Raw genomic sequence first — 16,765 nt, 5'->3', positions numbered from 1 at the left:
ATGATGGTATGGGTGGATGACTGGACTTATATGGCCTGGCCCTAGGACTATTTAATGGAGCTGCCTCGGTTTTGTTTGAGACACATGAAACTAGCTCGGACAAAGCATGGACAAAAGAAATCAAAGACGAATGTCTTTACCATATAGGTAGCCGATATGGGGGTATCCATCGAAGACAGGTCGCCATATATTGCGTTGTCGGGCCGAAGTGCGAGAGAATTGCGAGATTGATTTGCAGCTTCATTGGAGCAACTTCTAGTGTGACGATACAGCATGCCGTGAGCTTGGGGCTAACGGAAAGGATCTCAAAAGAGGTCGAAGAAGGCCAGGACGCTTTGTGTAGACGAAGGGACGGCCAGTGGCTACAGAGGGATTCGAGGCGCTCTCATGGATGCAATTCGTCCAAAAGATATACTACAAGAAGTCTGCGCAGTGCACTTGAATCCGTTTTCGGTTTCTCAGCTCGGTCTTTGTTATTTGTAGTGGCCTCCTTACAAAATCGTCGGGCTTTTGTGCCTGGATCCTGGAGTACCTCCTGCAGACCATAGCTCTCAACGGTGAGAGACACCTGCTTTCCCAACCATATGAAATCGCTTGACCTATGATCCGGTGCTACCATGGGCGCCACGCTTGCAAAAATCAACAGCAATCCCCAACTCGCTCAAGCTAGTTCGTGAAGCCAAGGCAGCCCCCATCATCTGCAAAAAAGATCTCCGTCACAACGCCCTCCACCATCAGATCGTGGCAAAGTCTCGTGATATCCCAGCTCGGACAAAGATTGGTCGCTCGCTGGTTCTGGTTCTGGTTCTGAATCTGACATGGCCTTTCGTGCTCGCTAATAAGAAAGAATATAATCATCAGCTCCACCCCGTCCGTCCATGGAAATTAGCTCGCGGGCTGAATGTCATAAAGCTGTGTGCTGTACAGTGTTGGTCGCGTGGAGTCAAGACGTCGTAACAAATTCGAGTCGATCCAAGTCGACTTCGTCAAGAAGTCATCTCAATGTGAAATCGTTTGGGTTCGTGCGTGGTAATGTTGGGCATGACGGTTGTATAGGTCGGTTCGCGGACACAAGTTGGTTGCAACGACTGGGATGAGTGGTTGAATCATCGAATCGCGCCCCAGTCGCCCAATCGTCCAGCAATGCCATCACTGTTTCTCCCTTCGTTTCCCTTCTTGCCGAACACTCTCCAGAACCGCAGTGTCTCGTCTCCCGCCCCAGTCACAACTGTTGTCCCGTCTGGACTCGTGCTCAAGTAAAGGACACGGAAGGTGTGTCCAGTCAGACTGACAACCTGTTCCATCTTGGGATACTTCCACACCACGATCTGGTTCTGGCTGTAGCCATGGGTACTGACAATTTCGTCACTGTTCTTGCTCCAGGCCAAATTGCACACCTGACTTCCTGTGTCGACCTCCTTGATGAGAGACCCGTTGGCGGTGTTCCAAAATTTGATCGACCGATCTGCTGTTCCACCACCGGAAGCCAGCAGGTGATGTTGATGGGGGCTCCAAGCAATGGCCTTGACCGCTGCGACATGGCTCGAGAACCGATACAAGGGTGTCTCGGAGAGTTTATCCCACACGCACAACTTGTTGTCGTTGCCGCCTGAAGCGAGCTGACCATCTTCAGTGTTCCATCGTAGGCCACAAACTTCTTGCTTGTGACCTGCCAACCTTCGCAGATACTGATCTGGGCTGCGGACATCCCGATGATATATCAGTCGATCCCGCGAGCCAGAGGTCAAAATATGATCATTCCAGGCTAGCGCTCCAACTCGCGCCGAATGACCGGTCATTGTGCGCAGTCTCCTTGACTTCTCAGCGTCGTAGATCTGGACGAATCCCTTGTGCGTTCCAATCGCCAGATGTGACCCTCGCTGGATCCACGCCACAGATGTCACCAAATCATTGTCAGGCAGCTTGCATAACTGTGTGACTTTGCCAGTGGCACTGTTCCACATGTAGACACACGATCCGAGCCCTACACCAAGAATGTTCGCCGATCCCCAGTCCACCAGATTCAAGTAGAAGTCGTCCGCTAGTTCAGGAGCGTCCAGCACTTTGTAAGGAACTTTGGCAATTGGTCGGGGCTGCTTTCGCGGTGTTTGCAATATGGATTGTGATGAGTAGTTGATGGGCGAGATGGAGTACAAATCCGACCTCGCATTCAGATTTATGATTCCAGGATGTTTTCCGGCTCGAGATGAGGGAGTGGGGTGGCCTGAGCCGATCACTTTCTGTGGGGACTTGTAGGAGAACATATTCTTGTGAGGAGTGGTAGGCGTGATGGAGGCAGGAGGCATGGCCGATATCGATGGTTGGCCTGGAGGGGTTTGTCGTCGGCCGAACAGTTCATCTGGGGACAAAGATCTGTAGTCTTGCGGGACTGAATCACCCATCAGCTCGTTGCGCAGGACTTTGGAGTATGTTCTATTCGCTTCTTCCGTCCGCTGAAAGTGTAGTTCGCCATGAGGGGTCTTCTTTTTTGATCTTGAAGGTGTCGCTGGTGAGGCATCATCATGTAACAAGCTGTAGCTCGCTTGCAGGTCTTGTCCATCTCGGTTCGGTATGAATCTAAGGACATAATCAGTCTCACAGTGGCAAGCGACCGAATCCCTGGCCGACTCACCTATCCCCATAGATCCTCTGTCTCTTTCGACTAGGACTACGACCTGGAGTTCTGTCCCGCGGTCTTCCAGCATTCTCAATTTCTTTTAACCTCCGATTCAGAGCATCGGCTTTCATGGCCTCGGTGGCTCGCTGGATGGCAGACATGCCGTCCTCGTTGTGTCCGAAGCGCTTGGATGATATCGTCGGTGGCGTCTTGGAACCAAGAGGGGTTGGTAACGTTGGAGTGATCGGACGGTCAGATGTATCAACCACGAGGGGAGCTGTTGAATCGTCGGCCATGGTGGGCGTTGTGAGAAGGCAGTGGGAAGGAGCGACTTGGGCGTTTGTTTGGATTAATGGATAGTGTTATTTGCGTGAAGTACCAAGGTGACGGGCATGTGACGTGAAGTCAAGCAGAGGACAATAGATCTCAAAGAAGATGCCCAATGTCGGTGGTGAGGGTGTTGATGGCCTCCGCAACCGCAACCGCGACCCGTTACTGTTTTGTCGCCCTGAGCCAATTGTCTACCTGCGCGAATCGCAAAAGAGGAGGCTCGTGGTTCAACTAAATACCAAGCATCGTGAAGTAGATCTAAGGCAGCGTCCTGCAGATGGTGAATCTCGTAGATGGCAATGGGTCGTAACTCAGGTAGGGGGATTGTGGTGATGTTCGGCTGCGCAATCTGTGAATCGACTTGACATGGAGGATGAATGCGGGAATCAGGGACAAGGACTGGCCACTTGCAGCTTCCGCCGCTTCTGGAGCCTGCCAAGCGATTTGCCCCCCAAGCGCGTTGCCCAGATCGGGTTTCTACTGGGCTTTGGGTCAACTAATGGGAAGCTCCTAGGCACCGTGCTAGGGGGTGGGCTTTCGCAAAGGACCACCCCAGTCTACTCAACTCCAAGGCTCGCCAGCCTAGGTTCATAGAGCAGAGTCCTCCTATATTACGGACGGCCTGTATACGAATGGAGCCCAACGAGTCGCCTCCATCATACAAGTCTCCATGGAAATCGCTCGACCAACTGGATCTATCCAGACATTATAGCACGGGCGAGTCAACCTCCGAAATCTAGGCAAGCTTCCTGCTGGGCATTCATAACAAAACCACTTTACGCGGCCGCAGCCATGACCTTGCAAGCTGTCAACAATCGCGTCTCTCTGTGTTTTTGGGCGGCTAGTAAAGCACGGTCATCATTGTTGTTATTGCCATTGTATCATGGTCTCAGGGTTGCTCCTTCGGATCTTCCCCTTGCTGTCACCCAGATGGCTTCCCAGGGCTGTTTGAGAATCCCTTGCGGGCACGAGATTGATTCGACAAGAGCGGTGTTTCAGGTGGATCAGAAGCCCCCTAACTGGGACCTGGCTGGGTTCGGTGCGATTGGCATCTGCAAGGCTCGCAGGTTATCAATCCACCAGTGAAACCGGGAGCTTGGGCCACCTAATCATTGTACATGCTTGCGCTGTAAACGCCCTTCCCCAGAATCACGAATCACCAGACTCGGTTCGACTTTGAAGCTGTCGCTGGAACAACCTCAGTACAGTCATCATTGGCGCTTTTCGTATGCTTCATCGAGTGATCCTTCGACAGGGTCCATCATCCGCTAGATTCTATTCAAACATGGCGAGCGTCAACGTCAAAACTGCAGCCACCGATTTCCTCGACTTTGTCAATGCATCCCCGACACCCTTCCATGCTGTCAAGTCAATCAAGGAACGACTGACTGCGGTGGGATTCAAGCAGATCAAGGTCAGTGTAGCCCATCCAGATTCTCCTCCATCCTCCTCACTCATATCAATAGGAGAAAGACTCCTGGTCCTCGACGTGCCTGCCTGGTGGTAAATATTTCCTCACTCGAAATGGATCAACCATTGTCGCCTTTGCGATCGGCAAGAAGTGGAAGCCTGGAAACCCCATTTCAATGGTCGGCGCCCATACCGATTCGCCATGTCTGCGCATCAAGCCCGTGAGCAAGAAACAAGGCGATGGCTTTCTCCAAGTCGGTGTCGAAACATACGGAGGCGGCCTGTGGCACACTTGGTTCGACCGCGACCTGGGCGTCGCGGGAAGGGTAATGGTCAGAGGAACTGACGGCAACGTTGTCCAAAGACTGGTTCACATCCAGAAGCCCATCCTCCGCATCCCCACCCTTGCCGTCCACCTCGACCGACAGGAGACCTTCTCCTTCAACAAAGAAACCCAGCTCTTTCCTATTGCTGGTCTGGTGGCTGCCGAGCTTAAACGCCAGGATGAGAAGAAGGCCAAAAGCGACACGGAAGAGGAGGAGCAGGATAAACCGTTCACTCCATTAAAGGCCATGACAACAAGACATCACCCTCATATCGTTGAGCTAATTGCCGCAGATGCCGGTGTCTCGGCCGAGGAGATTGTTGATTTTGAGATTGTGCTTTATGACACTCAAAAGGCATGTCTGGGTGGTCTCTCGGATGAATTCATCTTTTCCGCTAGGCTGGATAACCTGAACCAGACCTATTGTGCAACGATGGGCTTAATCAATTCGTTGGAGTCTGCATCCGCGCTCGACGACGAGTCCTCAATACGTCTCATTGCATGTTTTGACCATGAGGAGATCGGCAGTATGACAGCCCAGGGAGCATTCTCCATGATGCTGCCTGCCATCATCCGTCGACTCTCTGTTCTGCCGTCCTCATCATTCGTGGGAGATGGTTCAGAAGAATCTTACGACCACGCGAGCGATCCAGAGCTGTCGACTGCCTACGAGCAAACTCTATCAAGCTCGTTTCTGCTCTCAGCAGATATGGCTCACTCCGTCAATCCTAACTATGGAGGCAAATATGAATCCGACCACCGACCAGAGATGAATCAAGGGCCCGTTATTAAGATCAACGCCAATGCAAGATATGCCACCAACTCGCCCGGTATAGTACTACTCCAGGAGGTTGCGCGAAAAGCAGCCAAAGTCATCGACAGTGATTCAGAAGGCGTGCCGCTGCAGCTGTTTGTGGTCCGAAACGACTCGAGTTGTGGAAGCACCATCGGCCCGATGCTTTCTGCCCATCTGGGTGCTCGCACTCTTGATCTCGGGAATCCGCAGCTCTCGATGCACAGCTGCCGTGAAACTGGAGGTGCTGATGATGTACATCATGCTATCAGACTGTTCAGCAGCTTTTTCCGACATTATTCTGCTTTGGAGAAGACCATCCTGGTCGACTGAGTGGCTTGGAAGCCCACCGATTGGCGCGGCGAAAATCAGTGCAGAACGGCAACACAGCGACGTGATCGGTCAGCACCTCCGCAAAAGAGAGCTAGACACAATGACTCGCCTATATTGCCAGGACTTGAGATATGACAAGCTACTGAATACCCCGTCCGCGACAGACTCTCGATTCCAAGCAGCAGGCCGATCTACACAACTTCTCGGGCATCTATGATTCTGAACAGGCGACTCTGTCGGTTCCCTTTGCAGACTTCAGGATGGTGTCGGTTATGCCAGTGGCTGTCTGTCCGCTGCTGTCTAAAGCTGTACTCAGCATCGAGACAATCTGGGATACTAGATTACGAATCCTCCATGACGTCCTCCAAGTTCAGGGCCATATGTCATTAGAATCCTTTAGGCAAAAGGAAGAGGCTGTGCGAAGGGATGCGGGGTTACGGCATCCATCTCCAAAGCCGCGAGCCAACGAGCCAGATATTTTCTCAATGAACATAAATTCCGTAGACGGCCCAACCGTCCGCGTTGCCCGTTGCGACCAAGACTGGTGTTCAAACCTTTGCCCAACAGATTTTCTGCTCGCCCACTGGCTTCCTGCGACCACCACCTGGCGTAGACATGACCACGCCTGAATACATCGCAGGCAGCAAGGATGCAATCCGTCAGTTCCTAGACAGGTTCGATGTTCGTGCCCGTTGCTCGTCCGCGAAGGTCGCTCCAGCCGTGTGCCTGAATTCAATGTTAACGCGAGTTTGTCCGTCATAGGTCTTCCTCATCGACTGCGATGGCGTCCTCTGGTCCGGAGACCACTTGTTCCCAGGCGCCGTGGCCACGCTGGAGATGCTGCGCAAGAAGGGCAAGCAGGTCGTTTTCGTGACCAACAACTCGACCAAGTCCAGGCAAGACTACCAGAAAAAGCTGGGGGGGATGGGCATACCTGCGAGTGCCGAGGAGGTGTTTGGCTCGTCGTACTCGGCCGCGATCTACATCTCCAGGATCCTGCCTCAAGCGCATCCACACCTCAAGCAAAAGAACAAGGTCTTCGTGGTGGGCGAGGCCGGCATCGAGACCGAACTCGAGTCCGAGGGCATACCGTACCTGGGCGGCACAGACCCGGCGTACAGGCGAGACGTGACGCCCGAGGACTACAAGCTCCTCGCCGCCGGCGACCCCAAGGCCCTGGACCCGGAGGTGGGCGTGGTGCTGATGGGCCTGGATTTTCACTTCAACTACCTCAAGATGTGCTACGCTTACCAGTACATCCGGCGGGGGGCCATCTTCCTGGCCACCAACATGGACTCGACCCTGCCTTCAGCGGGCTCGTTCTTCCCCGGCGCGGGATCCATCTCGGCGCCCCTGATCAAGATGCTCGGCGGCCAGGAGCCCATGGCGTTTGGCAAGCCGAACCAGGCCATGATGGACGCCATCGAGGGCAAGTTCAAGTTCGATCGGAGCAAGGTGTGCATGGTGGGCGACCGCGCCGACACGGACATCAGATTCGGGATCGAGGGCAACCTGGGAGGCACCCTGGGTGTCTTGACGGGCGTCGCGACGGAGAAGGACTTTCTGGAGGGAGACATCCGACCGGCATACTATGTGAATGCATTGAACGATCTCTTGGAGGCCGCATGATGGCTTCTGCCCAGGGTGGGCTTGAGGGAGGATGGATGGTCCGAAATGCTAGATTGGATTGCGGCGTACAGGAAGAAGAGAACAGTAGATGTCTGAGGGTAACGGCACATTGGCTTCGAAGCGATAGACTAGATCTTTGCAACGCAACACGGTCTGCATTCCCAGGGCCCCTGTATACACCGACTCAGTTTCAAAGCTCGCAGTAGAGTCTTGACACTCTCGTCAGCTGGCTTCCCCCTGTATCCGTCGCTTGGGCGGCTTCTTCCGTGAAATTGCTCGCTCTGCCAACCCAGGTGCCGACGTCTTTGTTCCCAAAGTACGCATACCTCTCGACCCAGCGGCAGCCGTCGAGCCACGGCACCGCCTCTTTGATGAAAGCCTCGACCTCCTCGACGCTGGCCTCTCCGCCGCCCATCTTGGAGCAGGCAAATTCGTTCACCCACAGCGGCAGGCCGTACGTGGCGTGCATCTCCTCCAAGAAGGCCCTCATGTCCGCGAAACGCGGGCCGTACCAGTGCACCACCAGGAAATCAATCTCGTGTCTCCCGTCCAGGACGGAGAGGAATGAGTTCAGCCACGGCTTGCTCCGCGACACGTCGCTGCTCATGCCGGGACTGCCCAGGCGGAGATTGAACTTCCGCTTCACGGGCAGGACCACGTCCGTCCACAGCCTGGCCGCCTCGTGCGCGGGGAGGTTCGCCTGGTCTGCGATCTCCGGCTCGTTGAACCCCAGCAGCGCAGAGGTCTTGATCCCTCGGTTCTGGATGATGTCGGTCAGGAACGGGTCGAGTTGGTCTCTGGCGTTGGCCGCGGTGCGGACGCAGGGAATCCATTCCACCTCGGGCGGCACGGAGTCCGGCACCCAGCATTCCCAGTTGAAGACCCAGGAGATCTTGCCCGACGTGGCGTACGGTCGGTAGAGGGCGAAGTGCGTGCTGGGTTGGTCCCAAGGCCATCCTAGGCCGCGCTTGCGGCTGTGGGAATTGGGATGAGACACTGCTGGGTTTGACGAGAGCGACTTGGGCTTGGGCGGAGGAGGGGGAGGTCGAGCTTTCTGCATTCTGGTTGTGAATTTAATGCCCTGCTTCGGTATTTGCAGAAGAGTACTCGCGAGGAATGAGTCTGGGGAGCAAGTACATGGGAAGGTATTACACAACAGGCCTTGTTCAGAAATAAGTGGTACTGTATGCAGAGTCTGACGCGGAGTCTCCGAATAGCGACGAGGTAGCGGCCAGGTTCGATATGGCTAGTATTATCAACAAGGACAGGGACACCACGATGTCTGATAGTAGAGCAGATACCCATCCCAATGAATACATATACTATTTCCTCCCAGCGAATAAGACTTTTCTCGTCAGACTATGGCGCTGATTTTGATATCGAATGCTCACAGCCTCGTCATCTCCTCGACTTTTATCACGAGCAGATGGCGCTATAACAGATGAGTTATTCCTACTAATCTCCAGATCTTCACGCAGAGCTCAGGCCTATCCATTTCAAGGCGGATTGAAAAAGAGCACTGATGATCTGAGGCTTCGCCACCAGATACATCGTCCCTCCCAGGAGTCCGAAGTAGAAGGCCCAAGTCACCGCTCCGAATACCTGGTGGCCAGCGTAAATGGCCTTGATATTGGCGCCCTCATTGAGCTTGGGAAAAGGTCTATCGGGGACGTCCACTCCCAGAAAAGCGCACAGCGGGCCCCAGCCCTCTTTGACGTTGTACTCGAGCAACTGTCCCTCGGGGACCAGCTCCCGGACTCGCTGGTTGTGCAGTCCGTACATGTGAGGGCCTATCGAGCCCCAGTCGCGTTCCAGCCGGATCCTGATCTCTCGGCACATGTCGTCCATCCGTCGAAGCAGGCGGACGGACGATATCAGGGTCCGATAGACGTGCCTCCGTGGGCCGGTGCCGAAGTGATGGCCCACGCTCTCCATCCACGAGCGCCACCACGACTCTTCGGAGTCCCGGACCGTCAGGATGAACTTTGCCTCTGGGTACGTCGCGATGGCCTCGGGGATCAGGTCACACATGGGGCCGTCCATTGTCGACCGGTACCCCCGCGTCAGAGCGCGGAGCCGCTTCTTCATCTCATCGCCTGCCGTCTCGCTCTCGCGGGGATGCTGATTGAGCCAGTGCATGAATTCGATCACTCTTTCTCGGTGATCCGGACGGCGGTATATCTCCTGCGGGTCCGAGTCAGTCGGGCATATTGAAGCGTTGGGACTGAAAACGAGGAATGTATATTTGAATACAAACTGACCACTCCATGGTGCACAGGACCAAATCCCAGCATGGTCAACGCCTCACGCAGAGATGTTGTCCCGGTCCGCGACAGACCCAGGCCGACGACTTCAAACTCGGCAGTGCTATCTGGACGCCATTGAGAGTCACCATGTTCGTCGGCACTGATGCCGAAGAATTTGGCAAGACGACCCTGCGATGAAGCCTCCTTTGCCATGATCCAAGTGTCGTGCGACGTTCAAAGCACGCGGTATTGAGAGGAGGCACCTCTTCTCTTGGTTTGAAGCTGGTTATATAGCTCCTGGACATCGACTGACTTACCTGCGCAGGCCATTTTTCGAGGAGCCACTGGACACGTTAAGGCCAGCATCTCGAGTGGCTGTCAGCCTCGACGCGAATGTCACATCGAGTCGGAGGCCTGAGATGCCGCAAGCCCATCAAGGGGACTTCGCTGAAAGGATCAACAAGAGGGATCTGCGCCATGGCACTGAAGTCTTTGGGAAGAGCTGGACTTTGGTGGACGCAAGCTTAAGGAAGCTGAGGTGAGAATACTCTCCTGGTATTCTCTATGTCTTGCGTGGTGGAAACCGACATCCGGTTGCCGCGACGGATCTCGGCTGTCAGAGAACAACGGCCTCAACGACTCCGGTTCTTCTCATCTCGATCTTTTGTTATGTGATGGTATTCATGTCAGCGGTGATTTGGTCCTGTTCCTGGTTGGTCGTCATGCTAGCATTCATTGCTCTCTATGTCAAGATATCTGTGCATGGCCTGATGAAGCTTCCTTGTCGTCTATATTGCTCTGTATATCTCTACCGAGTAAGCCGCCTCAGAATATACGCAATTGCAACAACAAACCCCCAGGAGGAGATGAATGAAGGAGCAGACTCTTGCGAGGCCAGCCGAGGAGAGAGTACAAGAATACTATCTAATCATATCGTCGAGTCTGAATCTACCCCATACACCGACGCTTTATCCGCCAAGTCATTTTGGCAGGGAGGGAATACTGCCAGTCCCAACCACCCACCCACCCACACATTCTGAAACGATGAAACAAAACCCCTCCTACCTATTGTGAGTGCCAGAAAAAAGTAAGAGGAGACAATCAACGGAATTGAACCCCAAAGTGGCAAAAAAACTCAGACTTGTGAGAAAACCCCCTTTGGGAAGGGGAGTTTTTTTGTTTCATATCCCATTCGGTTGGCTTGGAACGACGCGATGCTCCCACTTATAGCTTGTGACAGAGCTCCTACACAAGGTCCAATTCACTATGATCCTGGCACGATCGCAGACTATGAATTAGGGAGATACAGAGTAGAGCTCCTACATAGCCAGTGCTCCGGGCACAGTCACTACTAACTTGGCCTTGCGAATTAGGGAGATGAGAAGACTGTGGAAAAGACTTACTGCAAACACCAGTTTCGCCGGTCGAATGTTGGGACAGATTTGGTGTCTCAAATCTTTATGGCTATCTATGATTTTCTCCGGTCCTAGGTGGGGTTTAGTTGGTACCTAGCAAGTGATATATTACTTGGCGAGTGAAGCGTGGGAGAGGCTGTGGGTGAGGCATTGGGGGTCGACGAGGCTGGGCTACTACAATGCGACCTGAAACGGCAGAGGTAAGTCATCATCTACCCCTTGAGAACGCAGCCGGTCCAGAAAGAGTATGCCAGGCAGGCTGAGACTCTCCTCGCCTCCGAGGAAGTGGTTATCTACGATATCCATGATGATATCAAAAGCCAGGAGACTTGGTGAAGGGGGTTCAGCGACCATCGAGAGTGCCCGAATCGCACTCCTACTCAGTCGACCACCAACGATATTCCTGTTGACCCAGCCGTGTTTGTTTGATCGAGTCAATGAACGATCACCTCGGCATGCCTCGTCTTTCTGCATGACTAGACCAACAGCGGCTTGACGGCTCATCGTCACCCTTGGGGGCTCTGTTTGTCCGCGCATGACGAATGTGGTGACCAGCCACGGGCATACATGTCGAGAACAAACTGACCCTGTTTGCGAAATGTATAGCCATCCCGACGGGCTCGCGTCCGAACTCGATCCCTCGATCTACTGATCCTGGGGCCTTTGCAAAATGAAAGCCAAACAGCCCTGGTTTCCACGCGAGTCCAGTACCGGTGATGGCTCTTTACGCAATGGCGAGAGACATGGCGAGAGGAGCGGTTGCTCTACGGGAGCCTCGCTGGCATCCAGTCAATCGCGCCATACTAGTCTGAGAAAGCTGCCAGTCTTCGGATGTTTCACTGAGCCTGCGGCCAGCCATGGCGATTCTGGGACTCTCACCGAAAAGGGGCAGCAGCACGCGTCCAGGGCATCATCCACTCCACCGGCCTCGAGGATTCCCATCCTCGTCGTGCCAGAAGTCGTGCCAGAAGAGAGTGCTGGGCCCTCGTCTACACAGTCGGAACATGTTTTGGCTGCTCCCGGGCACGGACCACGTACGACAGATTCCCCTGCAGTCGCACGAACGGACGAGCAGTCTGTAGAGATCACAGGAGACGAGACCCGAGAAGAGAAGATTGCGGAGGACCTTCGAAATGTGACTGGACTGCCAGCAGAGTCTGCTGCGCGCAACCCGTTCCCGCCGTGTTCGTCAAGCGAGCATCTGGAACGCCGCGTCTTTGTTCCACCACCTCGACGCCCAGGTCCTCACGACCATCGGGTTCCGCCACAAAGAAACACATGGCTCGACCCTTTCGTCGGTTCCGGAACGACTCAAACTTTGATTCCTCTAAATACGGGCCAGAGATCATCGGCTCCCCGGGTTGTGCTGTCACGATGGGAGTCCTCGTCTGTACAGACCGGTGTCGAAGGTCCTCGCAGGTCCGCATCCCGCAGGAATACAAGAAGTCGTCGTCGGCGCTGTCGTCGTGCTAGGTCGAGTCGATCATGCAGTCCGGCATTGCCACCGAGAATCCCTTTGGTTGATTTGGTTGACTCCCATCACGCTCGTTACCATCAAGCTACGCCGACACGAGCAGCACCCGTGCTATCAACTACCGCCACGCAACAAGACCGCAATCACGACGCGCCTGAAGCATTCACCACCACCGCCAACGACGACAAAAGCACCGCTTCCAAAATGTCGAGCTATACTATGACCTACTCCCCAACGTCGCCCAGCCTCCTCACCCTGTCGCCGATGGTGACGGTGCCCATCGCGCCGCCGCCCACGCCAGCCCAAGACATTCCTCTACAGACGTCCTCTCGCGACGTGGTGGACGAGGTAGACATGAACATCGACGAGATCTTGTCGGCGCTCCCCATCGGCATCCCCATCCCACCAGGAGAGCAGCCATGTGCGCTATTTCCCGTGCGCAGGGCGCCGACTCCGCCCTCATCATCCTTGTACGGTCGAAGCCGGCGCTCGAGCGCCGCTAGCAGCAACCCCTTCGTAAGCGACGGAGAAGAGGGGGAAGAAGAAGGTGGCGTCGCTCTCCGACACAACCCGTTCATTCCCATCATGTACCCAGGCCGGGGAGAAGTCCCGCGGCGGCTTTTCGAGCCCCAAAACAAGCTGCTCGCCGCGCTGGTCCGGGACAGCTACCCATGTGACGACGACGGCGACGACGGGGATGATGAAACCGAGGAGGTCGGAGAAGACCAAGATTTCCGTGACGATGAGTTGGTCACGGTCGCCCGGGACGGAGTCGCCAGCTACTGCCAGCCCGCGTCGCTGTGTCGGGCCCACCGCGCCTGCATGCCCTGCGAGAGGGGGAAGCGAGCAGGGGAGATCGACACCACCGGGCCCCTGCGACAGCGACGGGTGACCTGGCAAATCGACACCAAGGAGCAAGAGGCCAGATGGGTCGACGTCCAGGCCCGAGGACTCTCCGCGCGGGCCAACAAGTTCGGCGCCGTCGGGCAGCAGGTGACCAGCCGCACTGTCCCGCCCCCGGTCTGCGTCGTCCAGGACCACGAGAAAGCCGTGTGGACTCCTCGCGGATGGGACGTGGTCCTGCGCTCTGGGCTGAGGACGGCCGTGCAGGAGGGAGCGCCGTGGACGACAAAGAACCAGTTCGGCTGCTAGACCGGTTCCAGTTTTGAGGGATCTTTGGGCGTGGAAGGGGGCAGTGGGAAAAGGAAAAGGGGGGGGGGGCTTTAAGCACCTCGATGGCGCCACGATAGGGATGAGAATGAAGAACGGTGCATTCTCGCCCACACATCCATCCCTTGCCTGAGCGCATGGGCGCGTGCCAAAACATGCAAACTCATCTGCCTGCGGGTATGTGTATTGGGTGTTGTCACACGGGACAAGCTACAGAGCCCTGGGCGGGCGTCTAAAAAAAGTACGTGGTCAAAGATATCCGTCTAATGTGCAGAGGACACAAAGATAGAACAGCTCAGTCCTGGGTATTTTCTCGACTTCGAAATACATCGAGTCTCGGGCAATGAAAGCATTTCATCAAGCACAACGGAAGGGTATCAGCTATCTACAAGGGTAGAATTAGAACAATCAATACAATTCCACCACCAAAACTCCAGACGGTCTCGTCAGCTCCGAAACACCAGAAAACTTGCTTGCCCGTGTCGAGATACCGTCCTTTCGTGCTTGTGCCTCACTCCAATCGTTTTCAGTGGGCCGCAGGTCACAACGCGGGTTGTGTTGTCGACGCGCGAGAGCATTCCAACAAATCCTGAGCCGGCTAATCCAATTGCAGAATTCCTTCGCGCACTGGCTCCTCAATCTGCCACATTTGGTGAAATGCAAACATTGTGTTTGTTCGCAGTCTTGTACTAGCTCGCCTAATCTTGCGAGGTAGACCCTCTCCTTCTCTTTCGCTACCAAGGCATCTCACATCGTCGCTCCCGTAAGCGGCGCGGAGACATTCTTCCTATCCAAAACGTTGCCGTTCGCCTCGTTTAGAATCTCGGCACCCGTTGCCCTTGCACTAGCTTCCAAATTCGGACTGTCGTTTGCATTTCCGTCCTGCTGTGGTTGCCCGGTCTCATCCAGCAACGGAATTTTATCGATCGATTGCCTTTTGTCATGTCTTTTGCTCGAATCGTCCTTTGTCATGCTCAGATTTACATCCGAGTCCACGGGCCCGTTGGGTGGACTGAACATCGCTCCCGGCGAATTCTGCCACTTGGCCACGTCGCGCTTCATTTGCTCCAGCTCTTTCTGGAATCGCTTCCCAAAAATGTCCATGTAGTAATTCGCCCCGTTCCACACGGACCAGCTGAAAACGAACAACAAGAACAATGCGCTAGGCCATCGGTACCAGAACCAGATAGGACACGGTATTATCGTGAGACAGGCATACAGGTATTGGATCACCATAAAGGCCGGCTCTTGGAGGTAGTCTGGTAGCGAGTTGACCAACTTCCCGATCCACGTCTTCGCGTATGAACGGCGTAGCCAAGTGAATGATGTGGGTCTGCCAGCTGCAATTTTCTCAGCGCGCCGGACAGAGATGAAGAAGTGGTAGGACAACTGCCAGACCGCGTAGGGAATGGTAGCCCACAGTAGCATTGCGGCGAGTTCATAGTGGCCGGGCGAACCCTTTGCGCTGTATTTGATGGTATGCACGGCTGGAAAGCGTTGGCGCAAGTACTCGTCTGGAGTGAGATGGACGATGCAGTGTAATGCCACTGGAGGCATGACGTGTATGAAAAGGCTGGTGACTTTGTCCAGGGAATGGAATACTAGGGAGTTTCTCCACATGACGATTGCGACGGCGTTGTTGCCGTAGGCAAGACAGTAGGCGCTGATCAAGAGACGCTTTGAGCGGGGAAACGCCCAGATGGTGCAGAGGAGCAGGAAGTTGACAAAATAACACAGATCTGCTAGGAAGTAGTGGTAGCCCTTGCGGTGGTAGGTGTACGCTCGTATGGGCATGAAGTAGATGAGTTGTATGGTGTACCACCAGTAGAAGTATTGAGGCACAGCTCCAATCAGGTAGCCACTTATGAAGACGTTGAGGACGGCGGAGATGAAGGAGACCTTTTCGCGGATCGATATTGTAACAACTTCGTTCCATCTCTTGTTTAGATCATCCACCGACTTCTTCATGCGCGATCGGTACTTGGCCAGTTGTTCGTCTGCCGGGGGAACTCGTTTGCGCCATTCAGCCACGGCGCGGTCTTTCGCATTGTTGCCCGAGCTCCTTATCCTCTCCTGCTGACGCGCCAGCTTCTCTTTCTGAGCCTGTAAGGTCGCCTGCCATTTTTCGAGCTTGGCCGGTAAAGCGAGGTTGTCGAAGATGTCGAAAAAAGTGAGCTTGTCGAGGGGCACCTCCCAATCTTCCTGTAACGACTGGCTGCCAATGTAGGAGGGATTTCTGGAGAGGAGATATGGACTCCCAGGACTGGAGGATTGATAGCCCGATTGGTAGCCCGGTGTCAAAGCACCTGTCAGGGAGCCTGTGAGATCGGAACCAGCACTACCGGCGACATCGTTGGAGGTCATCTCATCCAGGGCGCTCTCGGTTTTGGAGTGAGGGATGGGTATAGGTTCTGACATGGTTGAAATATACAGCTAGAGAAGGGACATTGGAGAAATGAAGGGGCGCGATAGGAAGAGGCGGCAAGGATAAAGAGCGAGAGGGAGGAGGGAGGATAGGTTGCGGGAGAAAGTTGATATGCAGGGCGGAATGCTTGGATCGGAGACCCTGGGATGATGTGATGCATGCGCTGGGGTACGATTCTCCAGATATTATAGCAGATCGGCAAAAGACAAAGGACACGCAGGCAAGAAATGGCGAGAATACTATGCTGAGAGAAACGGCACGTGCCAGATTACCAGCGATACCGAAGCCTGGAGGGTCATGCTGCCAAAAGGGCACATGAGTCTTGTGAGAGATGGTGTTGATGTCTGTGTCTCTGGTAGCAGAAGAATCGTGGTGTTGAGAGCGAAAGGCTGAGGAGCGTGCGAATATCGCGCACCATGAGTGGCAGAATCGCAGGGTCGCAATACGTCAACGCCAGACACGCATCTCACAGGCGCCCACAGGCATCCACAGTGGCACCCCCAGCACCCGCAGGCACCCTGGCATGCCTAGCATTGCCTGGTGCTCCCAACGTTCGGCGGTACTACGGCTCCCCAAGGCACTTACTAAGCCTAAACCA

The 16,765-nt window shown here is 54.7% G+C and overlaps 7 protein-coding genes across 7 annotated transcripts; 3 read left to right on the top strand and 4 right to left on the bottom strand.

Annotated features, from left to right (window-relative positions):
* Window positions 1-423: 423 nt before the first annotated feature.
* PV07_06633 (uncharacterized protein) lies at window positions 424-3,309 on the bottom strand. The gene is made up of 2 exons (XM_016393627.1): window positions 2,633-3,309; window positions 424-2,577 (listed from the first exon to the last, which is right to left on the bottom strand). Exons 1-2 carry the CDS (start codon window positions 2,911-2,913, stop codon window positions 1,107-1,109), a joined length of 1,752 nt encoding a protein of 583 aa, XP_016247046.1. The 5' UTR covers window positions 2,914-3,309; the 3' UTR covers window positions 424-1,106.
* Window positions 3,310-4,175: 866 nt separating this feature from the next.
* On the top strand, window positions 4,176-5,808 carry PV07_06632 (aspartyl aminopeptidase; the record flags this gene model as incomplete). Its single annotated transcript, XM_016393626.1, has 2 exons — window positions 4,176-4,361; window positions 4,414-5,808. 2 exons carry the CDS (start codon window positions 4,176-4,178, stop codon window positions 5,806-5,808), a joined length of 1,581 nt encoding a protein of 526 aa, XP_016247045.1.
* A 615-nt stretch (window positions 5,809-6,423) lies between these two features.
* Window positions 6,424-7,437, top strand: PV07_06631 (uncharacterized protein; the record flags this gene model as incomplete). The annotated part of the gene is made up of 2 exons (XM_016393625.1): window positions 6,424-6,489; window positions 6,571-7,437. 2 exons carry the CDS (start codon window positions 6,424-6,426, stop codon window positions 7,435-7,437), a joined length of 933 nt encoding a protein of 310 aa, XP_016247044.1.
* A 190-nt stretch (window positions 7,438-7,627) lies between these two features.
* PV07_06630 (uncharacterized protein) lies at window positions 7,628-8,497 on the bottom strand (the record flags this gene model as incomplete). The annotated part of the gene is made up of 1 exon (XM_016393624.1): window positions 7,628-8,497. The coding sequence occupies one exon, from the start codon at window positions 8,495-8,497 to the stop codon at window positions 7,628-7,630; it is 870 nt and encodes a 289-aa protein (XP_016247043.1).
* Window positions 8,498-8,907: 410 nt separating this feature from the next.
* PV07_06629 (uncharacterized protein) lies at window positions 8,908-9,896 on the bottom strand (the record flags this gene model as incomplete). Its single annotated transcript, XM_016393623.1, has 2 exons — window positions 8,908-9,621; window positions 9,699-9,896. 2 exons carry the CDS (start codon window positions 9,894-9,896, stop codon window positions 8,908-8,910), a joined length of 912 nt encoding a protein of 303 aa, XP_016247042.1.
* Window positions 9,897-11,768: 1,872 nt separating this feature from the next.
* On the top strand, window positions 11,769-13,724 carry PV07_06628 (uncharacterized protein; the record flags this gene model as incomplete). The annotated part of the gene is made up of 1 exon (XM_016393622.1): window positions 11,769-13,724. One exon carries the CDS (start codon window positions 11,769-11,771, stop codon window positions 13,722-13,724), a length of 1,956 nt encoding a protein of 651 aa, XP_016247041.1.
* Window positions 13,725-14,032: 308 nt separating this feature from the next.
* On the bottom strand, window positions 14,033-16,554 carry PV07_06627 (uncharacterized protein). The gene has a single exon (XM_016393621.1). It carries the CDS (start codon window positions 16,158-16,160, stop codon window positions 14,490-14,492), a length of 1,671 nt encoding a protein of 556 aa, XP_016247040.1. The 5' UTR covers window positions 16,161-16,554; the 3' UTR covers window positions 14,033-14,489.
* Window positions 16,555-16,765: the final 211 nt, after the last annotated feature.

This window comes from Cladophialophora immunda, assembly GCF_000835495.1.
Source record: "Cladophialophora immunda strain CBS 83496 unplaced genomic scaffold supercont1.4, whole genome shotgun sequence".
In the NCBI taxonomy this organism is placed as follows: Eukaryota; Fungi; Ascomycota; class Eurotiomycetes; order Chaetothyriales; family Herpotrichiellaceae; genus Cladophialophora; species Cladophialophora immunda.
This window is presented reverse-complemented; position numbering and strand designations above follow the sequence as displayed.